The 24,050-nt window shown below is 41.6% G+C and overlaps 1 protein-coding gene across 5 annotated transcripts in view; it reads left to right on the forward strand.

Moving 5' to 3' along the window:
• Window positions 1–660: 660 nt before the first annotated feature.
• Window positions 661–24,050, forward strand: part of Sec22a (SEC22 homolog A, vesicle trafficking protein) — a 56,729-nt gene continuing 33,339 nt past the window's right edge. Inside the window, exons 1-4 of one of the 5 annotated variants that reach the window (XM_028886320.2) lie at window positions 661–734; window positions 6,949–7,147; window positions 22,147–22,310; window positions 23,395–23,589. In XM_028886320.2, coding sequence (XP_028742153.1) covers window positions 6,966–7,147; window positions 22,147–22,310; window positions 23,395–23,589 — 541 coding nt within the window. In that variant the 5' untranslated portion in view covers window positions 661–734; window positions 6,949–6,965. The other 4 variants (XM_028886321.2, XM_028886322.2, XM_028886319.2 and 1 more) reach the window with 4 other exon arrangements.

Here is a 24,050-nt window from a genome sequence, read left to right on the forward strand (position 1 = left end):
GTTCCCTTAATATGCCTTGGCCTTAAAAGACACTTATTCAGGGAGTTCTTCCCTAACCGTCCACAATTAATTAATCATTGCACCTATTAATTTTTCTTCACTGTACCAATCACAATGTATATTTCCGTAACAATTTTGCTCCAATACCTTTTGATCCTATTACACCTTAAAAGGAGTGCTGTGTACATTTCTGTATAACATGCTTAACATGCTGCTTGCCACTTGACAGACATTCAGCATACGCTTGTTTAATAACACGTGACCTCGCGAAGGCTGGGAGGGGGTGCTATTGGGGCCAGCCGCTGTCATTTGTCTGTCTTGGAAAGTTTCTTCGTGTAGTAGCTGATGGAGGAAGGTCCTTGCCCTGTTCACCAGAGAGAGCTTTTCCTCTGTCCCGAGTGGCGCACGAGAGAAACTGCTGCCAGACACAAAGCAGCAGGTGAAGCAGATTAGCCTTATTTCCCAGGGACAGCATAATTCTGTCCTCAGGAGACTTGGCATGCTCTTGGTGCAGGTGCATGAGAACCTGCCAATCTCCGCTGGAGGGGGCGGGGATAGGGCGGGCCTAGGACGGGGGCGGGCCATTGGGTGCTTCCCACGGAGCCCGATTGGCCCGCGCGAGCTCCGCCCGCACCAGCCACGTTGGACGCGGGCAACCCCGCTGGGAGGCCACTCCCGGCCCCACAATGCACTGCGTGGCGCGTCACTCGGAGCGGCGGGTCCCAGCGCGACAGGTACGGCCCGGCCCCTCTTTCCAGCCTCCTCGGGGGCTCCGGGATCCCTGCCTGGCCGCTCGCGCCGCGCTCGGCGTCTCGTCTCGGCCTGACCGGTACTGCCCGAGCCGGCGCTGGGCCGCGGAGGCCGCGGAGCTTAGAAGGGCGAGTGTGCGGGTCCCGGGTCGCTGCGACCTAGGGCTGCCAGCCGCGCGGACGGCGGTTGCTGTGTGGCCAGGCCTGTCCCAGGATGGGCGGCCGGACTAGGGGCGACGGATGGGGAGTGCGGGCATCCCGGGGCAGCCAGTAAGAGGACTCCCTGGCCCCCGATGTCAGAAGCACACGGATTCACCCGGGCTTGTCGGTGGCCCGAGAGAGCTTGAGGTGGCACTCCTAGTTCCTTTTGGGCGGGGTAGCCTGTGCCAGTGGCATACCCTGCGATTTGTGGTGTCTGAATGGGCGCTGAGGTTGGAGATCGCCCACGCTGGCTCTGGGAAACCCCTTGAGGTCCTGTTTCATGGTCCTTTGCGACACTGTGTGGCAGAAAAGAGCCCTGAGCAAATTGGCTCCACAAGTGGGGATCTCCGGAGGAGCTTGCCTGAATCTCTCTGTCAGTAAAAGCAGCTTAAGACTTGGTCGCCTGCTGCTTGGCTTCCGGGATATCAGCATCACCTGGAGTAGGTGGAACTCTTCAGAACCCGCCCTCCTGTGCTTATCTTAGGGCAGAGCCCGGTGTTCGTGGGCCGCGCTAGACGTGATCGAATCCCAGCGGATGAGCAGAACACCTGTTTTTAAAAACGGAATCACATCCCCTGTTACTGGTACCCACTCATTTGCCAGCACTTTGAGAAGTTAGGCGGTATCTCAAACATTTCTGAGAACTTCTGGTGTGTAGCGGAAGAGTCAGAACTGAATCTGACAGCCGTGACCATGTCCAAAGTGATTGAGGTGTCGGGCTTTTCCCACTTAAGACGATCACATCGGTTTAGTGCTTTATTTTTAGAGACCGCTTAAAGTTTGTTTTAGGCTGGTGTATGAACTCCTATCAAAGAGTTTCCTCTCCGTGTAGTTAAGAAGTTTGAGTATGTTTAGAGGCAATGTTTCATGGAGTTGTTAGAATCAGACCCCCTACCTATTTGTCTAGGAGTTGAACAAATGCCTTAAACTCTTGGGACTTGTGTTTCCTCCAGAACAAAATGAAACTGATACCTAACCTCACAGGTTCTTGGAAGGCTCACATGAGGTGTATGAAGTGCTTGGTCTGTAGGGCATAGGTAACCTGTCAGTCATAAGCACAGCAAAATACTTAAAATAGATTTTTTAGTAGATTACAGGTAGTGCCAGGTGCTTCTCATGAGCGTCGGAGGTAGAGGCTAGTAGTATCTTAAAAAGAACCTCATAAGCTAGGGTCTACTAGTAGCCATCGTTCAGAAGTCAGGAAAGTGAGATTTGGAAAGCAAAGCTTAAGTCAAGGTAACATGACAGGTATATGGTAGAGCCTGGATTTAAATCTGGGCATATGACTTTTTATTTATGTATTATTTGCACATTGTTTGCATGTGTTTGCCTGTATGTATTCAATGTGTGTTGTCATACTAGTGTGTGTAGGTGTATAGAAGGTTGGGTATTGATTTCCTGTCTCTTCTCTGATTGCCCTGCACTTAATTGAGACTGTATCTTTTTTTTTTTTTTTTTTTTTTTTAACCCGGAGCTTGTCAGTTCCAGCCAGTCCAGCTAGCGCTGCCTGGGAGATCCCATCTCTTTTGGGATTACCCAGCTTGCCTAGTGTTCAGTTAAGTTCTAGGGATCCCTGTCTCTAGTTGTGGGTATATTCTGTGGTGGAGCTTGAGGTTTTACACAGAGTGTGTAGTGCAGGTGCTCACAACAGAAGCCAGCAGCAAGGACTGCTGATGAGGAAGGCAGTACAGACAAAACATCACAGTAAGTTCTGGTGGTCCTTGGTACCCCTTCCTCTTCATTCACCCTCCCGGTCTGAGCATTGCGGTTAATATGGTCAATTAAGTTAAGTCATATGCCCAGATTTAAATCGAGGCTCTACCACATACCTGTCATGTTACCTTGACTTAAGCGGTTAAGTTCAGTCAGTCTGACTCCACCCTTTGCATCACAATTATGCAGCCAATTCTCAAATTACTCGCTTCTAATTTTCACCGATTTCAGCAGTTATCAAGTTAAGAAAATGATATGTAACAAGTTAGTTTTTCCAAACTTTGGTATTACCATTAGTATAAGATGATTTGGTAAGCAGAAGGAATAATTTAAAAGCAAGCCTCCAGAATATTTAATACACATATAAATAGAACAAAATTTACTTATTTTAATTTAGGTTTAGGGAAAAAATTCCCTAATGTCTCAAAACTGATTTTGTAGATATTGTTGCTAAAAATATAGGACAGCCAGTTGAGAGATTGATATTTGGTAAATAAGAAATAGTACAGGTGAGATGCAGATAAGGTAAGCATCCTGAAAGTGATACCTGAGTGCTAAAGCTTGGGGTGTGATTAACTCAAATAAAAGATGAGTGACCCCAGCATAAAACATCTTTATCTTTAAAGAGGTCAGGTGAGGGCATTTGGTTAGAGCGTATATGTAAAAGCTATTCTATTTGAATTTTACTGCTTTTTTGGAAATACCTTCCTGACACTTTGAGCTTCAGGTCATTGCCTGACAGACAGCCTTCTGAAGGAGAGGGGCGGCTTGAGAGGCTGATGTGTCTGCTTAATTGATGTTTGGGGACGTTCCTTAGTCTTTGCGGCTCTCCCTAGATTCTAATTTGGACTCGTTCCTCCACAGTTCCGCTGGAAGGAGATGCCGAGCACTCCTTGGGCTTCCTGTTATCTAAGACAGCTCTCAAGTTTTCTTGTTGTTAAAAGTGAAGAAAAGAGGAGCCATGCCTGGAAAATGTATCCACGGCCCTGATAGGAAAAAGCTGTTATCCTTCCCAAAGCTTCCCTCTTGCTTCCCTTAGTCCCATTGCTCTTCCTTGATTTTCCCAGCACACACTGCCTGGTGTTTAAGCACACACTAGCCCCAGCTTGGCCTCGATGCAGGCACAGTTGGCTGTTGTTGTTGTTGTTGTTTAATATACTTCTATAAGGATCCAAAGTCAAACTTTTAAAAAGGGCCATATGATTTTGAAGTTGAAAGCGAGTCTGTCTATAAAGTAGTTCAAGTGTCATTGTTCATTGGAGATTTATCCTAGTTGTTTCTCTTTGTGGTTCTTGTTGTTCTTTTTTTTCTCCTTAATTGGTTTGGATGATAAAGAAAGTTACTCTGGGCAGGGGGAGGGGGTTAGCTCTTTCTCCATAGAAAACCTTTTTTATCTGCTGATAAGTAGAAACAGCCCTCTGACCGCCTTTTAGAGATTTGACTGCTGTGTTCTGCTTCTGTTTACTAGAAACCTATTTCTTTATTCTGTTTATTAGGAATCCCTGAATACATGTTTGTCTGAAAGTGTTTTTGAGACAGGGCCTTGTGATACAGCCCAGCCTGGCTTCCAACTCATGATCCCAAATGTTAAGATTATAGTTACATGTCACTTTACCTGGTAAAATAGCAGTTTTTATCCTGCTTTAAAAAGTTAACTTAGCGCCGGGCGGTGGTGGCGCACGCCTTTAATCCCAGCACTCGGGAGGCAGAGGCAAGCGGATCTCTGTGAGTTCGAGCAGCCTGGGCTACCAAGTGAGTTCAGGAAGGCGCAAAGCTACACAGAGAAACCCTGTCTCGAAAAAAAAAAAAAAAAAAAAAAAAAAAAAAAAGTTAACTTACCACATTAGGATTTAACACATTATTAAACTTTTTATTTTTAGAAAGCTTTGAGTTGCTGCACTGTATTCTGTTACATGGGAATACTCTAATTTATATACTTCATTGTCATCATATATTGGATTTTTAGATTATTTTAAATAATTTGATTATAATGGTATCCTTTTAAATTTTTATCTAAATTTACGATTATTTTCCTTGGGGTAAGGTTAATTTAAATGTACTGCTGAGCACAGTGGTGCACACCTGGTGTTACACCGTGGTGGTAAGCTCAGTTGACCCAGGAGGCTGAGTCAGGAGGCCTTTTGTGAGCTTGAGGCCAGCTTGGCTACATAGTGAATTCCAGGCCAGCAAGGGCTACATAGCAAGACACTGTCTCTAAATCAATCACCTATAATTAATTACTACTAATGCTTTTATTTTTTAACTCTCAATTTTATTTTATTTTTAAATTTATTCTGTGAGAATTTCATGCAATATATTTTGACCATATTTTTTCCCTGCCCCTCTTCCTTTTTCCAGGTGCTCCCTCACTTCCTTACTTCATGATCTCTGTCTCTCTTCCTTCTGTTTCTCTTTGACAGTGTTTCTCTGTGGAGTCTTGGCTGTCCTGGAACTCGATCTGTAGTCCAGGCTGGCCTCAAATTCAGAGGTCTGCCTGCCTCTGCCTTCTGAGTGCTGGGATTAATGGCATGTACCACCACACTGAGCTTCTTTCTCTCTCAAAAAACAAACAAACAAAAAACACTGAAAACCAAAACAACACCAACAAAACCCCCAAGGAGTCCCATTTGTGTTCCTGAGCATGGGGCTTGCCTGGAGTTTGCTTGGTACTGTGCTCAGTGTTAACCCATTGAAGAAAACGAAACCGAGTCTCCTTCTGCCAGCAACTATGGATTGCTCTGAGCTTCTTGGCAGGATTTTGTCTGGCTTGAGTTTGTGCAGTCCAGCATATGCTGTCACAGTCTCTTTGAGCTCCATAAGTACATCTGCCCTGTTGTATCTGGAAAATGTTACTTCCTTGAAGTCATCCTCCACCGCTGGCTTTCACACCTTCCCACCCCATCCTCTTCTACATAGATCCCTGAGCCTTGAGGAGACAGGTATGATAAAGACATCCCATTTAGGGCTGAGCGCACCAAAGCCTCTCACTTTCTGCACAGTGTCCAGTTGTGGGTGTCTGTGTCAGAAGCAGCTTCTCTGATGAGGGTTGAGTGATGCCCTCTGTGGGTATAGAGGTTGTTTTACTTCAGTATCCATTTAACAGAACAGTAGTAGTAGGTTTTCCCCTACTCCCCATGGCCTATCCAGTCTCAGGTTCTTGCCCTCATTAACACTGTCAGGTATGGGTTCCATTTTATGGAGTGGACCGTAAATTCAATTTAAAGAAAAGATTGGTTACTTCCATATCATTCTGCCACTATTGTACCTCAGGGCATAACTTGTAGGGAGTTCATTATTAGAGCTTGCAGGGTTCATAGCTGGGTGAAATTGTTACCTTTCTCCAGTAGCCGGTATAGCACCTTCGAGCACTATGAACACTGGCCGGTAGGGTGAAGCATATGTGTGCCACAGTGAATGTGCAGAGACCAAAGGATAACTAAGACAGTGGTTCTCAATCTGTGGGTCACAACCCCTTCGGGGATCAAAGGACCCTTTCACAGGGGTTGCCTGAGAACGTCAGAAAACACAGATGTTTACATTACAATTCATAACAGTAGCAAAATTGCAATTATGAAGTAGCAATGAAAACAATGTTATGGTTGGGGGTCACCACATGAAGAACTGTGTTAAAAGGCCATAGATAGCATTGGAAGGTTGAGGACCACTGACCTAAGGTATTGGTTTTTGCATTCCCACCTTGTTTGGGACAGGGTCTCTTGTTCACTGCTGTATATACCAGGCTAGCTGGCCTCAGAGCTTCTGATTCTTCTGTTTTCAACTCCCATCAACTGTAGGAGCCCTCAGGGATTATAGGTTATTTACTCATATAGCCATGTCTCGATTTTTCATGTGTTCTAGAATCCAAACTCATGTCATCAGATGGCTTGCCCTGCAAGTGTTAGTCACTCAGCATCTCCCTAGCTGGCAAATGTTATTTTCAAAAGCTTGTTTGGGGGCTGAAGAGATGGCTCAATGGTTAAGGGCACTTGTTGCTCTTGCCGAAGACTACAGTACCCATGTAACTATCTCTAACTTCAGTTCTAACATTCCAATGCTCTCTTTGTGCTAAGGGCACCAGGCATGCACATGGTACACATACACACATGTAGGCAAACACTCATATATATAAAATAAAAATATGTTTTTAAAAAGCTTGTTAAGTGAAAGGTTGTTGAAATATATTGTGTCATTAATTAATGCTCTGATTACTAATTTAGAAAGTTTTAAATGCTTGCCAGCTTGAGCCTTGATTTTTATTTAATCCCAAGTTGTCGTTTTGTTTTAGGTCTTCTGTGGGTTGAAATGTCTATGATTTTATCTGCCTCCGTCATTCGTGTCAGAGATGGACTGCCGCTGTCTGCATCGACTGACTATGAGCAGAGCACGGGAATGCAGGAGTGCAGAAAGTACTTTAAAATGCTCTCGAGGAAACTTGCTCAACTTCCTGATAGATGTACACTGAAAACTGGACCTTATAACATCAAGTAAGACCTCAGTTTGTTTCATTAGTCATTTTCCGAGAGCTTGTCATTTTAGTGAAATTTAAATGGTTGCAATAGAAATGCATGTTTTATTAACCCAGAAGAGCTGCAAGTCAGCAGTCATGTTCTGAATTTTGCTAAGTAGTGGTCATGCTGTCAGCCTTTTCTGCAGATTCTCTGGATTTTTTTTCTGACTTTAGAAGACTTTATAGTATTTTTACAGTTAATACTTCCTATAATTTGCTCAATAAGTATTAGAGTTTTTATATGCTCAAGATGGTAGCAGGCAAATTGTAATGGAAAATGCTAGAAAGTAAAGTTTTATCCGACTGGGAGGGCAAATTATCCATCTGTCTATCCTTTAAGACTGAGTGACAGGATAGAGTGTGACTTGACTCTGTGGTGACTGAGTCCTTCAGGAAGATTGGTATTTGTGAAAGAAGGCAGTTACATGAAGGATCCTCTGTGAGGAGTGAGGCTGGAGCAGTGGCTAGTGGAGGAGCCTTGATACCTCTTAGAAGGTAGAAGGAGGAGGAAAGCCAGTGGTGCTGAAGCGGTGTGGGGAGTTCGAGAGACGGGAACAGGACAGGCAGGGTCCTCTAGGCCATGGGAGGCTGTTGCCTTATTAATCCTAATGCCATAGGAAGCTGTGGGGATTTTACGCTGGAGGATTGTGTGATCTGGTTTGGGATCTGAGTAGGTTGTACTAGCCACTCTCTAGAGCAGACTGTAAGGGAGACTGAGTGGGAACAGGGTGATGGGTAGAAGAGACTATGGGAGATGACTGCAACTTGAACCGGTGCTAATGAAGAGGATGAGTTGGATTCGGGCTTCATTTTAGGTCTCACACCCATACATGGTCCTGATAGGCTCTAAGAATATGAAGGAAAAAGAAGAGGTAAGAATCGTATGTAGATTTTTGACCTTAGAAACTGCATGCATAATGGGGCTAAAATGAGAAGACTGGAGAGGTTAATTGCATTCCATTGTTAAGAGTTCTGTTCGGACATGTTAGGTCTGAGATGCTCATTAGCCATCCAAGGGGCACGGTCAGCTGGATGTATGAGCCTGAAGCTTAGCAAAGAACACAAGTGGGGGTATTTAGATTTGGAAGTCAGTTTATGATTTGTAATTGCTGTGGAAACAAATGAGACCACTTTGGACAGCATCCATATGAAACAATTAGAGAACAGTTAACTTAGGGGTCCATGATGCTAATTATGAACATAGAATGAAGCCAGATAATCACAAGGTCCGTGTGGGGTATGTAAGCAAAGAGCTTTATTATTAAGACACTATGTTTTGAAGAGTTAAAATCCACCTAAGGCAGGACAAGACATCACATCCAAGTGTAGGGAAGGGAGGCAGAAGAAGCAGTGTGTGTGTGATGCTACATGGCAAGTGTGCTAAGTTGTTTGACTTGGTGCTAGTGGATGAAGATTTGCAGGTAGCTGTGAAACAAGTTTGATACCTAGTGTGGGACCAGATCCTGGACTGTCCTGGAAGTTCAGATTGAGGGAAGTTATTTTGATACAGCACATTGCAGGTTACTGCTACGGGTTTGAATAAAGAAAGTCACTTGATGGAAAAACAAGCAAACAGAGGGAGTGGGAAGTGGCATGTCTTCACTCCCTGCACTCAGGAAGCAGAGGCAAGCAGATCTGTAAGTTCCAGGCCAGCCAGGACTACAAAGTGAGACTCTGGCTCAAAAACAAAACAAAACACTCAGAAACAACAAAGCAAAACCGAAGACCTTAGGACATGGAGTAAGACAGAAGTTTGAGAGAGATAAGGCAGAGAGGTCAACTTAATTTACAGTGTGAAGTAGGAAAATAAACGTAGAGATGAGGAGGAAAGTGCCAAACAGAAAAAACGGTCAAGCCTGCTGAGGTGGAGAACTAGAGATGAAGCTTCGGAATGGAACAGAACAATAGTGTCCTCAGAACTGAGCAGTCCTTGGAAGAGGATTGTTTAGGATGTGAGGAGGAGAGATGATGAAGTCCCATGTGATTTTTTTTTTTCTTTGAGACAGGATCTCACAGTGTCGACATCCTGGCTAGCCTTGAACTCATTCTGTAGACCAGCCTGGCCTGGAACTCAGAGATCTGCCTGACTCTGCCTCCCCAGTGCTGGGATTAAAGGTGTGCGCCACCATACCTGGCTTTCATGAGATCTCTCCAGTTGAGACAATCTAGTAGAAGGATGCTAGGATTTTAGACCATTCACAGAGATCAGTTCAATTTTGAGGCAGAAATGCCAATGAATTAGAGAGGCAGAATAGAACTTTAGAGAATGTCCAATACTTGAATTAATTAGTAACTATAAATATGAGATGTTACATTAATTGGAGTTTTGAGAATTTACCAGAAAATAACATATTGATGATAGTGGTTAAATTGAATCTAAAATGTAGTTTTAGACTACACTACTTAGGTGAAGACAAGGACATAAAACATTGAAGCATTTAGGCAGCAGGTTTTTTAAATGCTCTCTATCATTCTCAGTTACATTTGTTGGTAGGTGGTGTTATGGGCACGTCAAAGTTATTGGAGATTGGCTTGAAGTATACGTTAATATTGGTAACTACCTTGCATTAAAAAACAATTTTTTGGTTGTGAGCCTAGCCTTTAATGGCTGAGCCATTTGGCCAGGCGGTGGCGGCGCACGCCTTTAATCCCAGCACTTGGGAGGCAGAGCCAGGTGGATCTCTGTGAGTTCAAGGCCAGCCTGGGCTACAGAGCGAGTTCCAGAAAAGGCTCAAAGCTACACAGAGAAACCCTGTCTCGAAAAAACAAAACAAAAACAACAACAACATTTTTTTTTGGTTTTTGTTTTGCTGTACTTTCTTAAAAGCAATATAAATGTACTAAATTTTTACTATGTCCCAATTCTATTTAATTATGAATTTCAGATTTTTATCATTTATTTTAACCCTATTTTATTCTACACAAAGGATTTTCATATACATTAATTCAGAAGGATAAATGAAGGAATCAGAGGAAAGAAGTAGATTTTGGAGACTGAAAAACAGAGGTAACACTTTCTGGAGATGCAGGCACGTAGCCCGAGCATTTGTTAGACTAGACCTGCCAGTGCTGTTCTGAATTCCTCGTGTCTAGGGTAAGGTGGGAGAGTCGGTCAGTAGACTCAGTCTTGATGCAGTTTTCCTGTTCCTGAGAACTAATGCTCATAAAAGGGCAGCATTTGGCTAGCGTTCCTCAGGTAGCCATAGTGGTGAGCTTTTGTGACTTCTTTCTTATACTCCTTGGTATAAGGAAATGACATGATAGGAAATCTATTTTCTTCAGATTGGTTGAATTTTGGCTTTAAATTTTGCTTTTGTATTTACTTTGTGAATGTGTGTGCACATACATGGTGTGTTCACTGCTGCACACCATGACATATCCCACCCCACATTTAAAGGTGAGAGTACAGCTGTTGGGAGGTGGCGCCCACCTTCTTCCATGAGTGTTTCAGGGATCTAACTCAGGTAGTCAGGCTTGCAGCCAAGTGCCTTTGCCTGCTGAGCCCTCTTGCCAGCACATGATTTTTGTTTTTTCAGACAGGATCTTAGTGTGTGCCTTAGCTGGCTTTAAATTTGTGATGGTCCTCCCATCTCTGCCTCCTGAGTGCTAGAATTTCAGGTTCGCACACTGTGCCTGGCCAAACAACATGTTTTATGTCAGAGGTTAGAAGTGGGGTAAGTCAATAGAGGTCCAGTCTGGCCTGATCCACACATATGGTTCAGATATATGTAAATGCATAGATTACGTAACTTTGGTAACCAGGCATAAAAACATCTCTGCATGTTGTTTTTGTAGTCAAGCTTTAAAAAAGGGTTGGAGAACAGGACTTTAGCTGTAGTTGCAGAGAAGAACCTGATATCATATATTTTCCCCCATTAATAAGAGGTCCCATTGGTTGGGTTTGGACTGTTAGGGTGTTCACAGTATGGGCAGTGAACTCACTCTGATATAAATTGGGAATTTATCTGCACTCCTTGACGTACATTTCTTTTCCTGACCTCCTTTTCTCCCTGAGGAGTTAGATGAAACCTGAGGGCTCTGCTGCAGTGGTAACATGGCACAGGGCCGGAAGCTGCCCCCAGGTGCCCTCTTTGTCCTGGCCGTGCTGAGTATCTGTCTTCCCGTCAGGCTCAGCTTACAGCCTGCTTGTTCAGAGTCCCTTCTTCCCCATTACTAGTACCTCATTTTCCCAACGTTCTCGCTGCTGTCTTCACAGGTTGCTCATGGAACTTGTTCAGCTGCTCTTTTTCACCAACGAAATACTAAATTCTCTAATTTGTCTTTTTTTTTTTTTTGGTTTTTCGAGACAGGGTTTCTCTGTGTAGCTTGGCTTTTCTGAACTTGGTATAGCAGGCTGCTCGAACTCACAGAATCGCTGCTCTGCTCCGAGTGTGGATAAGGCGTGCGCCCACGCGCTAATTTGTTCTTTTTAATTGGATCATAACTCATTGAGGTGACCACAGCCTAATCTCTCTTAAATATATACTTATTTTTAATTGAATGTGCGTGCGTGTGTGTGTGTGTGTGTGTGTGTGTGTGTGTGTGTATGTGTATGTGTGTATGCTGTATACGTGTGGATTTGTGTACATGTGAGTGTAGGCACTTTGGAGTCCTGAAGAGGGGGCCAGATCCCTGGGGTTGGAGTTTCAGGCTGTAGTGAAGCCACCTGATGTGGTGCTCGGAACAGAACTCAGACCCTCTGCAGGTAGTACACGTTCCTAACCATAGAGCCACCTCTCCAGTCCAGCCTAAGCTATTTACATTTCATCTTTTAGTATAAGCTTTTCAAACCTGTGCAGAAATTGAGTGTCAGAGTAACTAAGTTATGATTTTCGGCTCAGCCACTTAGTCCCTCACATTGACGTCTCGTTGAGCTGGCAGAGAAAGACTGGAGTTTGGAGGGGAAATATAAGAATAGTAATGTTTCAGTTTCTCCCTCTTTTCTGTATAGGGAAACGATGGCTTCTTTCCCGTGACTGCAGCGGCCTGAAGGCCACTTTGCTGGTGACGCACATTGCTCGGAGTACGGCTTGCATTAGTGCAGTGCCTTGCACCTGTCTTAGCAGCAGCTGAGTGAGAGGTGCCCTGGTCTGCTTTCTGTTGCTGTGCTAAACACCATGATCAGAGACAGCCTGGGGAGGAGAGGGTGTGTTTGCCTCACACTCTGTGATCACAGCCCATTACTGGGGAAGCCAGGGCAGGAACGCCAGCAGGGGCAGAGTCAAGACCCAGAAGGAGCGCTGCTGCTTACTGGCTTCTCCCAGGTCAGCTCGTGGTCAGCTGTCCGTTTTCACATGGCCAGGGTCACCCGCTTAGGGATGGCCCGTCTGATGAAGGCAGTTCCTCTGTTGAGGTCCCCCTGCCCAGGTGTGTCAAGTTGACAATGACACTGACTATGGCAAATAATTCAGGAACTTACAGTGTTCCCAGCCATGGAAATAAGTCTGATTTCTCCAAAAGGGTTGTTTAGCTTTGAAGAAACCTTATTGGTTGGTCTTGTTGATTGAGCAGTCCAGGGAGGAGTGTGAGAGTGTCCAGTTGTGTGGTTTGCATCCCACAGTGGAATTACAGGAAGTTTTAAGGAACTGTTGTTTCATAAATTAAACAATATACTTCCCTCATGCGGTAATAAATAGCTAATGAATGAACTTACTTTATTACTTTAAAAATGGCTAACACAATCATGAAGATTAAATTGTGTCCTGTGAGACCTTAGAACTCTGTGGTTGGTTCTGGAGTTAAAAATCAGGTTGTGTCTGTGAGATCTCTCTGAATTCTGAGCCATTGATCTTAGGAAAAGGCAGCTATCCTGTGGGGGCCAGTCATTCCCATTGTGAATTTGAATGGAGCAATGTAATTCCTTAGTTCTTTCACTGGTGTCCATTTGAAGTCAGCGAGGCTGTGGGCCTTCTAGGTTCTCTCCTTGTCTGGGGATGCTGGGTTTTTGTATTTCTCCCTTAACTACTTTCAACTAAAAACGCTGTTTTAGGCCTCCTCTCTGTTAGTTTCAGTCAGTAGCAGGGCTTCCCTTTCACTCTTTGATGGTATTTTCTGATTACAGAAGTTGGAGCTTGAACAATAGCCTAGTTATTTACCACCTGCAATTAGCAGGCACGTAATGTTATCACTGCACTTTGCAGCGGCTCTGTGCATGCCTGGAAACAGGAGTGCTTCTCCACTGTGGGTGCAGTCTCACACTCACATCAATTTAGATGAAAGCAACGTGTGTTGTGAGAGCTGCCTTGTCAGGCGCTGTCTCTTGGCTTCTGCAGATTTTCTGTTCTCCACTGGGAGACTGGGAACCCCTTTGCAGCAGCTGAAGGCCTGGTGAGTGGAGCTGAGCACCTGCCTCCTTCCATGTTGGAGCAGGACCTTTTCTGGACCAGTCATTGTGGTTAGGGAGGAGGAGCACTCACAGTTGGCCTGCTCACATTTATTTCCTTACACGTAGCTTAACCAAGACCGCATATAACATACGGCAGGCTAGACGTCTTCCCTTTAGGGAAGGGAAGGAGGGCTGCTGGTAGATAGCCATTAACAGTCCTATCACTTCTCCAGTGTGACAAGTGAGACTTGGATGGAAAGAAATTCCCCTCAAGTATAAAGCCAATAACAGTAGATCAGAACCACAGCCTTGCCTTTTGACTTCATGATCCATGTGTTCGCTGTAAGAGGATTTACGCCTTTCCCTTATTTCGTTTTGTGACCACATGCATTCCCAATTTTCCTAATCTTTTAACTTTTTATGGAGAGAGAAATTAACCAGGTTAAAAGGAAGTGAAGTACTACATTTTTCTTTATTGTTGAGAAATAAAGAGTCCCATCAGATTTCAAGATGAGAGTTAGGAGGGAGGGGTGTGCAGGGAATGCAGCTGGAAAGCTACCAAGCCACCTGAGGAGATAGCTAGTCCAAACTACTTCTGTTTGCCTGTTGCTAGCATCCCATTACTTTTCTGCTGTTTATCATGGCCAACATGTAGCTTTCAGGACCACATATGTTGATCTGGCCTGGGAAGCAAATTCCTCTTCTAGTATAGTTTCTGGGAAAATAATATTCAGAGCTCTGACAATGGGATCAGTTTGGCTCCTTAAAACTCTCAAAGACTCCTTTCTCTTTCTAAGTTGACATTGTCTGGTATAGCTGCATATGAATAAACATTTTATATTTAATGAGGCTACAATTAAAGGCTAAAATAGGTCTTTTATTCATGGACTGTTTTAATTCATGATTTGGCTCCTCATTAGTGAATAATTGAAAGCCGGCCTTTGTAAGAGAAGGATAAAAAATATGAAGTTCTTGGTACAGTGCTGTATGTGGCAGATCCTCAGTGAGTTCTCTTTCCACTTCGTCCCACTGATAGCAGTCTTTTGTTTTTAATTTATTTTGTATTTCTAGGACAACAGGTCCTACTAAACATACCAGCAGTGAATATAAGGTATGCTTGCTTTCATAGTGCTAAATCTTTTAATTTAATATTTAAAAGTTTATATACTTTATTTTAGTAAAATTTTTGTGAAAAGTTCTATTTTTTTCTAATACTTAGCAACTTTAATGGGAGAGCTTTTTTGCACCCAGGAAAGCTATAAATAGTTGGGAGATGTGGTTACAAAGGATAAGCAGAATTTCTGTGTATGATGGCATAATTGAAGAATGGACATAATGAAGTAATGAAAATTTTATATATATAATATAAAAATTAATCATTATGTCATTTAAAAATAGTTTACTATATATTTTGTCATTTAGCATGCTATGCTGTGTGTGTGTTAAATCATTATTTTTCAAGTAAATCTTTGTTAATTGTATTGCAAACTCTTGACAGTCAAGAACCTTGTTTTTGACATTCAACATTTTATAGTAACAAGTTAGACTACAGGTGTTCTGTGATCTGCTGAGAGGAACAGCATTGCTTTTACTGTGTATCATTTAGTGCAACGGGCCAGAATTATTTTAATGAGCCAGCATTTAATTGGTTATATGTAAAGTTTCTTTGACACATTGTATGTTAAATTAGATATCAGGGAAACTTCTATGTCTAAACCCACTCATTCATTTTGTTGAACTTTAGGAGTCACTTATGGGGACATACATTAGAATTAGCTTTTTAGCAAGGTGATGAGAAAGGGTAGAACCCTTGTCTAGGAGTTGGACATCTTTCAGTCTCACTCACAATATGCTTGATCCTCAAAGGACTAAGTTCCTATATGAAGGAGGAGACCAAAGATGTATTGAAATTTGGATAAGTTTCTTGGCCAGAAGAAAGGCAATGGCTAGAAATGCCAACTTCATTGGAACTAAAGCCCAGAAACAGAAAGGAATCACAACTTTTAAAAAAGAAAATTGGAGGGAGCTGGAGAGATGGCTTAGCAGTTAAGAGACGCCAGCCACATGGTGGCTCACCCGCCCTCCCCCATAACTCCTGTTCCAGGGGATCTGCTGCCTTCTTCTGACCCCTGTGGTAAACAGACACACATGATGGACATACATACATGCAGGCAAACACTCACACATATTAAATAAAATCTTTAAAAAAAATTGGCAGGGTGCTGGAGAGATGGCTCAGAGGTTAAGAGCACTGGCTGCTTGCTCTTCCAAAGGTCCTGAGTTCAATTCCCAGCAACCACATGGTGCCTCACACCATTTATAATGAGACTTGGTGCCCTCTTCTGGTGTGCAGGCATACATACAGGTAGAGCACTGTATGCATAATAAATAAATCTAAAAAAAATTTGACAGGGCATGGTGGCATATACTTGTCATCCCAGGATCAGGAGGCTTAAGTCCAGAAGGCCTTGTGTACATGATCAACCTGGGTTACAAAAGGATTTCAAGATTTTGTCTCAAAAAACAAAGAGAAAGAGAGCCAGGCATGGTGGCATGTGCTTTTAATCCTAGCACTGGGGGGTGGGGGATGGGGAGGGGTGGGGATGGGAAGAGTCAGCAGCAGTAGGATCTCTGTGAGGTCCAGGACAGCCAGGGCTGAGCGGTGGTGGTGGTGGGGTGGGGGGGTGGGGATGGAAGGTAGCAGCAGTAGGATCTCTGTGAGGTCCAGGACAGCCAGGGCTGAGGTGGTGGTGGTGGGGTGAGCATTGAGGAAAGCAGGAAGGAAATTGGTAATTACAAAATTATACTCCTTGGGGGCTGGAGAGATGGTACTACTACACAGTCGTGAGGACCGGAATTCGGATCCTAGCACCTACATATAAGCCAGGCGTCCCCAAATACCTGTAACTCTAATTCTTAGGGAAATAACTCCCCTTTTTGGTCTCTTTGTGCATGGACATGCACACCTGAACACGTGTACATAGACCATACAGACACATACATACACAAATAAGTCTTTAAAAAATTATACTTGCCAGGTGGCGGTGGCGCACACCTTTAATCCCAGCACTCGGGAGGCAGAGCCAGGTGGATCTATGCAAGTTTGAGGCCAGCCTGGTCTACAGAGTGAGATCCAGGACATGCACCCAAACTCAGTGTACTGTGGGTGTAGCTGAAGCTCTAGATTTGATCCTCAACACCACATAAACCAGGTACTCAAGGAGGTAGAGGCAGAGAGATCAGAAGTTCAAAGTTATTCTCAGCTACATAAGAGTGTAAGGATAGCCTGGAATATAGGACAACCTGTCTAAAAACAAACAAAAACCATTACGCTTAAATTAGAGAAAAGAGACTATGTCCATTGGCAGTGCAAACATGCATATGTAATAACAATGATAAAGAGAGTGGAGACATCACTACAGATTTGGGTAGCCATCTGTGGATACTCTGCAGAGTACCACACCTTCAGCATCACCTTCAGTGACCCAGTCTGAGACATCTCCAGCTTCAGGATATGTTAAAGATGAATTGACCTGAAACAGAACAGTGACAGGAAGAGTAGGTGAAATAGTATTCTTTTCTGTGTTTTAGTCAGTGATTCATTGAGATTTTACTTTGTGTAGATACTACTGGGCTATGGGCAAGTGGATGGTGCCTATTTGGCAGTCCTTTATTTGTTCATTTTTTGAGCACCTATTATGTATTAGACCCATTATTCGAGGAGCTAAGAATACAATGGTGGGCAATACAGAAACCATCCATGCTCTCATAGTGAAAATGACATTGCAGAATGCAAATATATAAGTGTACACTTGCAGCTTGGGCTAGTTCATGATTAATAACAGCTGCTATGTTAAAACCACAAGGGTGAGATCACTTTAGATCAGTGGTTCTCAACTTTCCTAGCACTATGACCCTTTAATACAGTTCCTTATGTTGTGATGACCCCCAACCGTAAATTATTTTTGTTGCTACTTCACAACTGTAATTTTGCTTCTGTTATGTAAGTATCTGGTATATAGGATATCTGATATATGACTCCCTGGGGGTCACGACCCACAGGTTGAGAACCACTGCTTTAGCTCATGCCCTCTTCAAAGGCCTTGAACAGGTAGGTGAGTGGGCTTTAGCCAGGGCAGAGGTGGAGAGTGGAGAAGACAGTGTTCTAGAAGCTTCTCAGAATGGCGGTGACGGGGCTGGGAGCAAATTGGCACACTTGAAGCTCTGAAACGGGCATCTGTGGGATGCAAAGAGGGGAGAAGAGAGCAGCAGACGACGAAGTGGAAAAACTGGAAGGGCTTTCTGGTCTCATGTTATACCTATTATGCAGGTCCTGAAGTCCTTCAGTCTCATTGCTCTTCATGTATTTGGGGAAAAAAAACCCAGATTGATCTGTGGCTGAGAAAAACATGAAAAAAATAATGTTTGTGTAATATGGCAGTTGGTGTGTTGTAGAAAGATTATAGGCTCTGGAATTAACCGTTTATTCTAGCTCTTGGTTTGTTGTGCTAGGGATCAAACACAGGGCTTTACCTAGGCTAGACAAGTACTCTACCAATTCAACTATGTCCCCAGGTGCACCAGCTCTGCTTATTAATAGTGTGGCCTTGGGTAAATTTCCTGACCTCTCTGAGGCTCTGTATTTGCAGAATAGACCTAGTTAGTAGCCTTTTATTGTGAGGATGAATTAAAAATTCATGCAAAATATTCAGCAGAGTAGTCAGCATGTTGTTACTGTTGCTAATCTTACCTTCCTTAAGGCACAGTATCTATATATAAAACATGAACTAAGTCAGATGGGTGTGCTCAGGTAGCATGCTTGTAGTGATGTTAGACTGTTTCAAAAGTAGTCTTCAGTGAGATGGTAAGAATCCGTCTGGCCCAACAATAATGGAAAAAGCAATTATTATTCTTATTACAAATATAAATTAACAGAGCTGGCATGTACTGTTAAGAAGCTGTTTTTCATTTCAGAGAAAGAATTATAAGGCTAAATTTACTATGGAAGTCAATTGTAGAATGGTTTATAGCCTTTTCAGAGAGTACTATACAAGTAGATGACTTTCTGAAAATGCCAGCATATAACACTTTAAAAAAATAGGGTTTTCTGTATTTCTCACTCAATCTTTCAGTTAAATTTAGCACAAACAATATTTGCCATAAAGTATGAGGTAGGTGTCTGTGGCTTACTGAACTGTTAATGTAGAGGTACAGCAAAACCCTGACGTAACACAGAAAATGTGGTCCAAAACCTTCAGTCACATTATTAGATAATAATGAAATATTATTATGTATATTGTGTATCACTAGTTGGGAGTTGTGAATGGATAGAAGCCAACTGCTAATTGTGTCCAAGTTTTTCAAACTATTGTGGAGTACATTCAAATGCTAATGACATGGCCAAGAATTTTCATAATGACAGAACGTATTTTGAGACAAGAAAATCACTCAAGAAACTATATTCTAGACTAGCTTGGTAGCACATAACTGTAGTCCTAGCCCTTGGGAGTCTGAGACAGGAGGATCAGAAGTCTGAAGCCACCCTGAGCTAATAAGTTGAAGAGTCATTCAAGACTAGTTTGGGCTAATATTGATCCTGTTTCAGTATCTACCCCCCGCCCCCGCCCCAAAAGAACAAAAACAACAAAAAATTGACCTTTGACTAAATACTAATTTATAGAAAAAATTCCATATGCTGTAGCTATACTTTTTTTAAATTAATGATTCTTGAGAAGAGAGATAGTTGCCTTTGTGAGCATATGTATATAAGTGTAGAGAACTGAAATAAATGTTTCATGAAACAATATATATTCCAAATTTTTCTTTTCTAGTTTTTTTTTTTTTTTACAAAATGTTATAACTTATTAATTTTATGTCCTAATGGATTACAGCTTTAGAAATTTTGCAAAAATGACTATCAAGTGGAATTTTAGAAAGCAGTTTCAGGTTTCTGGAATAAGTTGTGTACAATTTTATCACAAGTGTGTCTCACGCTCTAAAAGATACAGAGGGAATTAGTACCATGACTTACCTAAGGGGAGGAGACTTGAGTACCTGTGGGCAGAGAAGGCTATACAAGGAGAATATCAGTTCACAGTCTCACCTTTTAAATTTAACCATGTTAGCATATTTACTCCCAAGTTAAAGAAGTTCTGGATGCTGGAGAGATGGCTTACCAGTTAAGAGTGCTTGCTGATGCACAACCATCAAGACTAGCATTTGGATCCTGTACCCACATAATAAGCCAGGTGTCCTGCACATGCTATAATCCCAGCTCCAAGAAGGTGCAGACAGGAGGATTGCTGGGCTTCCTGACTCCAGTCTAGCTGAGAAATGCAGTCCCAGGTTTAGGGAGAGATCCTGTCTCAAAGGACTAGTGATAAATGGAAAGTGATAAAGGAGGACATTGACGCCTTCTGGCCTCTGAGCATGCACAGGGTTGTGCACTAAACACACACACACACACACACACACACACACACACACACACACACATAAGTCTTAAATTTTTTATCTACAGTATTAGAGAAAAAAGTGCACTAGTATGGATCAAGCAGGCAATACAGATTGCTGTGATTAGTAGGATGTAGCACACAAGTAGGAGCCATAGCCTGGATGTTGTGTTGATTTACTGCTCCTGGTCCAGACCAGCTATGTGGTCAGTACAAGAAAAGGATACTTAGGTGACTCATTAAATGGTTAATTTGTGGTCCATTCACCACTTATTTATTATGGAAGAAAGGCATATACTATATTTTAGAAAGTCTTATTTCAGTGTAACATATTTAAATTAAATGTTTCCATGCTTAAAGTAGAAGTTTTAAAGCACATTTAGCATATTCTTTAGAAACAATTTCAAGCTTACAAAAATTGTATAAGAGAGGTCCTAATAATATGTGTTTCTGTACTTAGCTTTTTTGACATTTTCCTACCTATGTGTTTTGTTTATTTATTTATTTTTTTTGTCTGAACCATTTGGGAGAAACAGATATTTCCTTCTCCTCCTCCTCCTCCTCCTCCTCCCTACCCTGCATGCATGCTGAAGAACAAATACTAAGCTTGTTCATGCTAGGCAAATGCTCTACTACTGAGCTACATGCCTAGCTCAGGCCTTCTTAATTATTCCAAAGTATATTTTCTAAGATTGGAAATAGGTTTTTACTTGACTGCATACCATAATCAGCTAGAGTAAGTTTAGTATTGCTACTGTAACATATTGCCTGCTTTCTTATTTTGTCATTTAATATTCATTATGGCAGCTCAGCCCTCTCTGCCTGGGATTCAGACTAGGTTTAGGTATTTTCATATTTAGTTGGCATGACTCTTTAAACTTCTTTGACTGGGAGCATTTCTATAATCTTTATTTCATTTTCGCAGCATTGAGGGTTTTTTGTTTGTTTTGTTTTTAAAGAATATACCTCCTTATATAAAAAATGTAGTGTTGGCTATTTTGATGTTTCTTTACTATTAGATTACTGTTAGATTCAGGTTATACATCCTAGTGGGAATACTGACAAGTGATGTCTTGCCTTAGGATGTCACGCGTGGAGATGCATGATGTCTTCCTGCCCCTCATTACTGATATTAGAATACTTGGTTAGCATGTGCTCTGGTTTCTACTATAGACTTTGCTCTTGCAACTAAGAAACAGTCTGTTGAAAAACATCTTAAAGCAGTGGTTCTCAGCCTGTGGATCAAGACCACAGTTGTGGGGGTTGTCAAGTGATCCTTTCATAGGGTCACCTAAGACTGTGGGAAAACACAGATATTTACATTGCGATTCATAACAGTAGCAAAATCACAGTTCTGAGGTAGCAATGAAAGTTCTTTTCTGGTAGGGGTCACCACAAGGTGAGGAACAGTATTAAAGGGTCACAGCATTGGGAAGGGTGAAAAGCACGCCATGAAAACATATTGGTGTACCTTAAAATTCCCTCCTCGATTTAATGGTCATGATCATTTTGCCTGATCCCGTTTTTTTAATATGGTGGCTCTAAAATGGTGGGTTTTTTTTTGTTGTTGTTCTTCTTCTTCTGATTCCAGTTCTCCCCCTCCAACTTCTTAGCATTTTGCTATAAGCCATGCTCCTTTCTCTCTCTTTTATGTATTTGTCTTTGTTATGAATGAAAAAAGTCCTCCTTTCCCCGCAGTGATACATATAATTTTGTTCCCTCTCAATGTTGTTATGTAAAAGATTTGATTCTTGAGTCATTGGTGACTTCAAGAGATTGGTGACCACCCTGAGGTTGTATGTTAAGTTCTAGGTGTCTTTCCAGAGTTAGTGTCCATAACTTTGACCAGATTTTTCTGAACAGTTCTTGACTTGAGTGTATAATCTCCACCTGATTTTGTGAAAGGTTGGCCTTTAAACTACTTGGATGCTTACATATTTGTATGTTCTTTGCTTTCTGCTCTGTGATGACTAGCTGAAATCTAGAAGTATAGTGTGTATCTCCCTTTCTTACATAGCCACAACTTTAGATAGTATTATATGTTGGTTCTTTTAAAGTTGTTGCTGGAATGTATAATAAATGTTAATATCTTCATTGCTACTGTAGCAGCAGTTTATGGTGTATAGAACCAGTCTTGTGAAACAACAAATTACCTTGATTTAATTTGAAATTTTAAACCCAATGTTTTTTACACTGTAGTTTTATTAGCTCTCTGGGAGTGAGCTACATGATGTTGTGCACTGAAAATTACCCAAATGTTCTGGCCTTCTCTTTCCTGGATGAGCTTCAGAAGGAGTTTATTACCACTTATAACATGATGAAGACAAATACTGCTGTCAGACCATACTGTTTCATTGAATTTGGTAAGGGCCTGGTTTGTGTTGTTTTGTTCTTTTCTGTACTTTTTATTATCCTGTCTCCAGTCACACAATTTATCATCTAATATTGGGGAGTAGGAGAGAAACTTCTGCAACCTTGATTTTGACAGAATAAGTGGCAAAGAATCTATAGTTCTTAATTTGGATGTCTACTAGGAAAAAAATGTGTTTGAGCTGTGAAGGAGATTGTGATTATTAGTCCAAAGAACGAATCCCAGAGGACAGATTCTCAATGAGAAGTTTATAAGCCACAGACTCCGTTTAGTGTTTATGTGCTAATCTTTTATAGTCTGCTTAATGTAGAACAGGGGTTGGCAAATTCTTGCTGGAAAAGATCACAGAGTACGTATTTCAGGTTTTAAGGGCCTTCTAGTCTCTGCCACAACTACTCAACTCTGGTATTGCAGCTTGAAAGCAGCCACAGGCAAAACATAAATGAATGAGCATAGTTATTGTCAAATAAAACTTTATTTACAAAAACAGCAGTTTAGATTTGGCCTGTGGGCAGTAGTTTGCTCAACCAGAAAAATCTGTTCAAAGTTATGGATTTCTTGACATAGAAAGAGGGGAAATAGTAAAAATAAAATTTGCTTGGAAGATATTTAGGAATTTTTTTATTGATTCCACTTTTTCTTCAGAACATACTATCTAATTGTATAAAAATAAACAAGAAAACAGATTTATAAAAACATATTGCTTATAGTGTAATTTGTATATAATTACAGCTAATAACAGATTGACTATTTTGTGAGATAAGGATATAAAAATTAAGGCATTGGTTGACAAGCAAAGCTGTTTTCTTTTTGTCTCTGCAAAAATATAGACTTCCTGAAGTCTATATTTAGGTAGCCTCTAGCTCTAATAACTTCATTTTAGGGTCTAATATTTAGAGTGTAAAACTGATGACTCCATGATACAGCCACCTGCTAAACATAATATTGGAAATCCCTTGACAAATTGAATAGTTTTGAATAACAAACTTTATAAAATTTATAACCATAAACATCACACTCTCAAATGATTTAATTAACAAATGACTGCAAGGAAATTTATTTTTTATTTTACATAGATAACTTCATTCAGAGGACCAAGCAGCGATATAATAATCCCAGGTCTCTTTCAACAAAAATAAATCTGTCTGACATGCAGATGGAAATCAAGCTGAGGCCCCCTTATCAAATCCCAATGAGTGAACTGGGATCAGCCAATGGAGTCACATCTGCATTTTCTGTTGACTATAAAGGTGCTGGTAAGATTTCTTCTGGTGAGTTCTGGATCTTAATTATTTTTGTTAACTTTCAAAAAAAAAAATAACAGAGGAACTCTTGAAAATGAATTGCTTTATCCTAGTGTTTAAATCAACTACATGAGAGAATAAGGAAGTTCAAAGCAACCCATTTCCCCACTTGTTATAAAGTAGGCTACTGAAGATATGACAGTTCTGTTAATTACTTCCAAATGACAATCTCAGGTTTATTTGCTAAAAAAAAAAATTGATTTCTTTGTAAACATTTTTCTAGAAATGTTCATAGGCCTCAAAAGTACTTTATATTATATCAAATGGCTATATTTAGTATAAGAGACTTGACTGTAACAGAAACTATAAAAATTGTAGTAGTTATCTACTCAGATCTCCCCTCCCACAGAAAGTGCATAAGACTTATCAGTTGGGGCAGGATGAAAGCTTTCCTTAAAATGGAAACTTCACTATTTTCTAAAAGCATG

Source organism: Peromyscus leucopus, chromosome 12 (genome assembly GCF_004664715.2).
Source record: "Peromyscus leucopus breed LL Stock chromosome 12, UCI_PerLeu_2.1, whole genome shotgun sequence".
Classification (NCBI taxonomy): Eukaryota; Metazoa; Chordata; class Mammalia; order Rodentia; family Cricetidae; genus Peromyscus; species Peromyscus leucopus.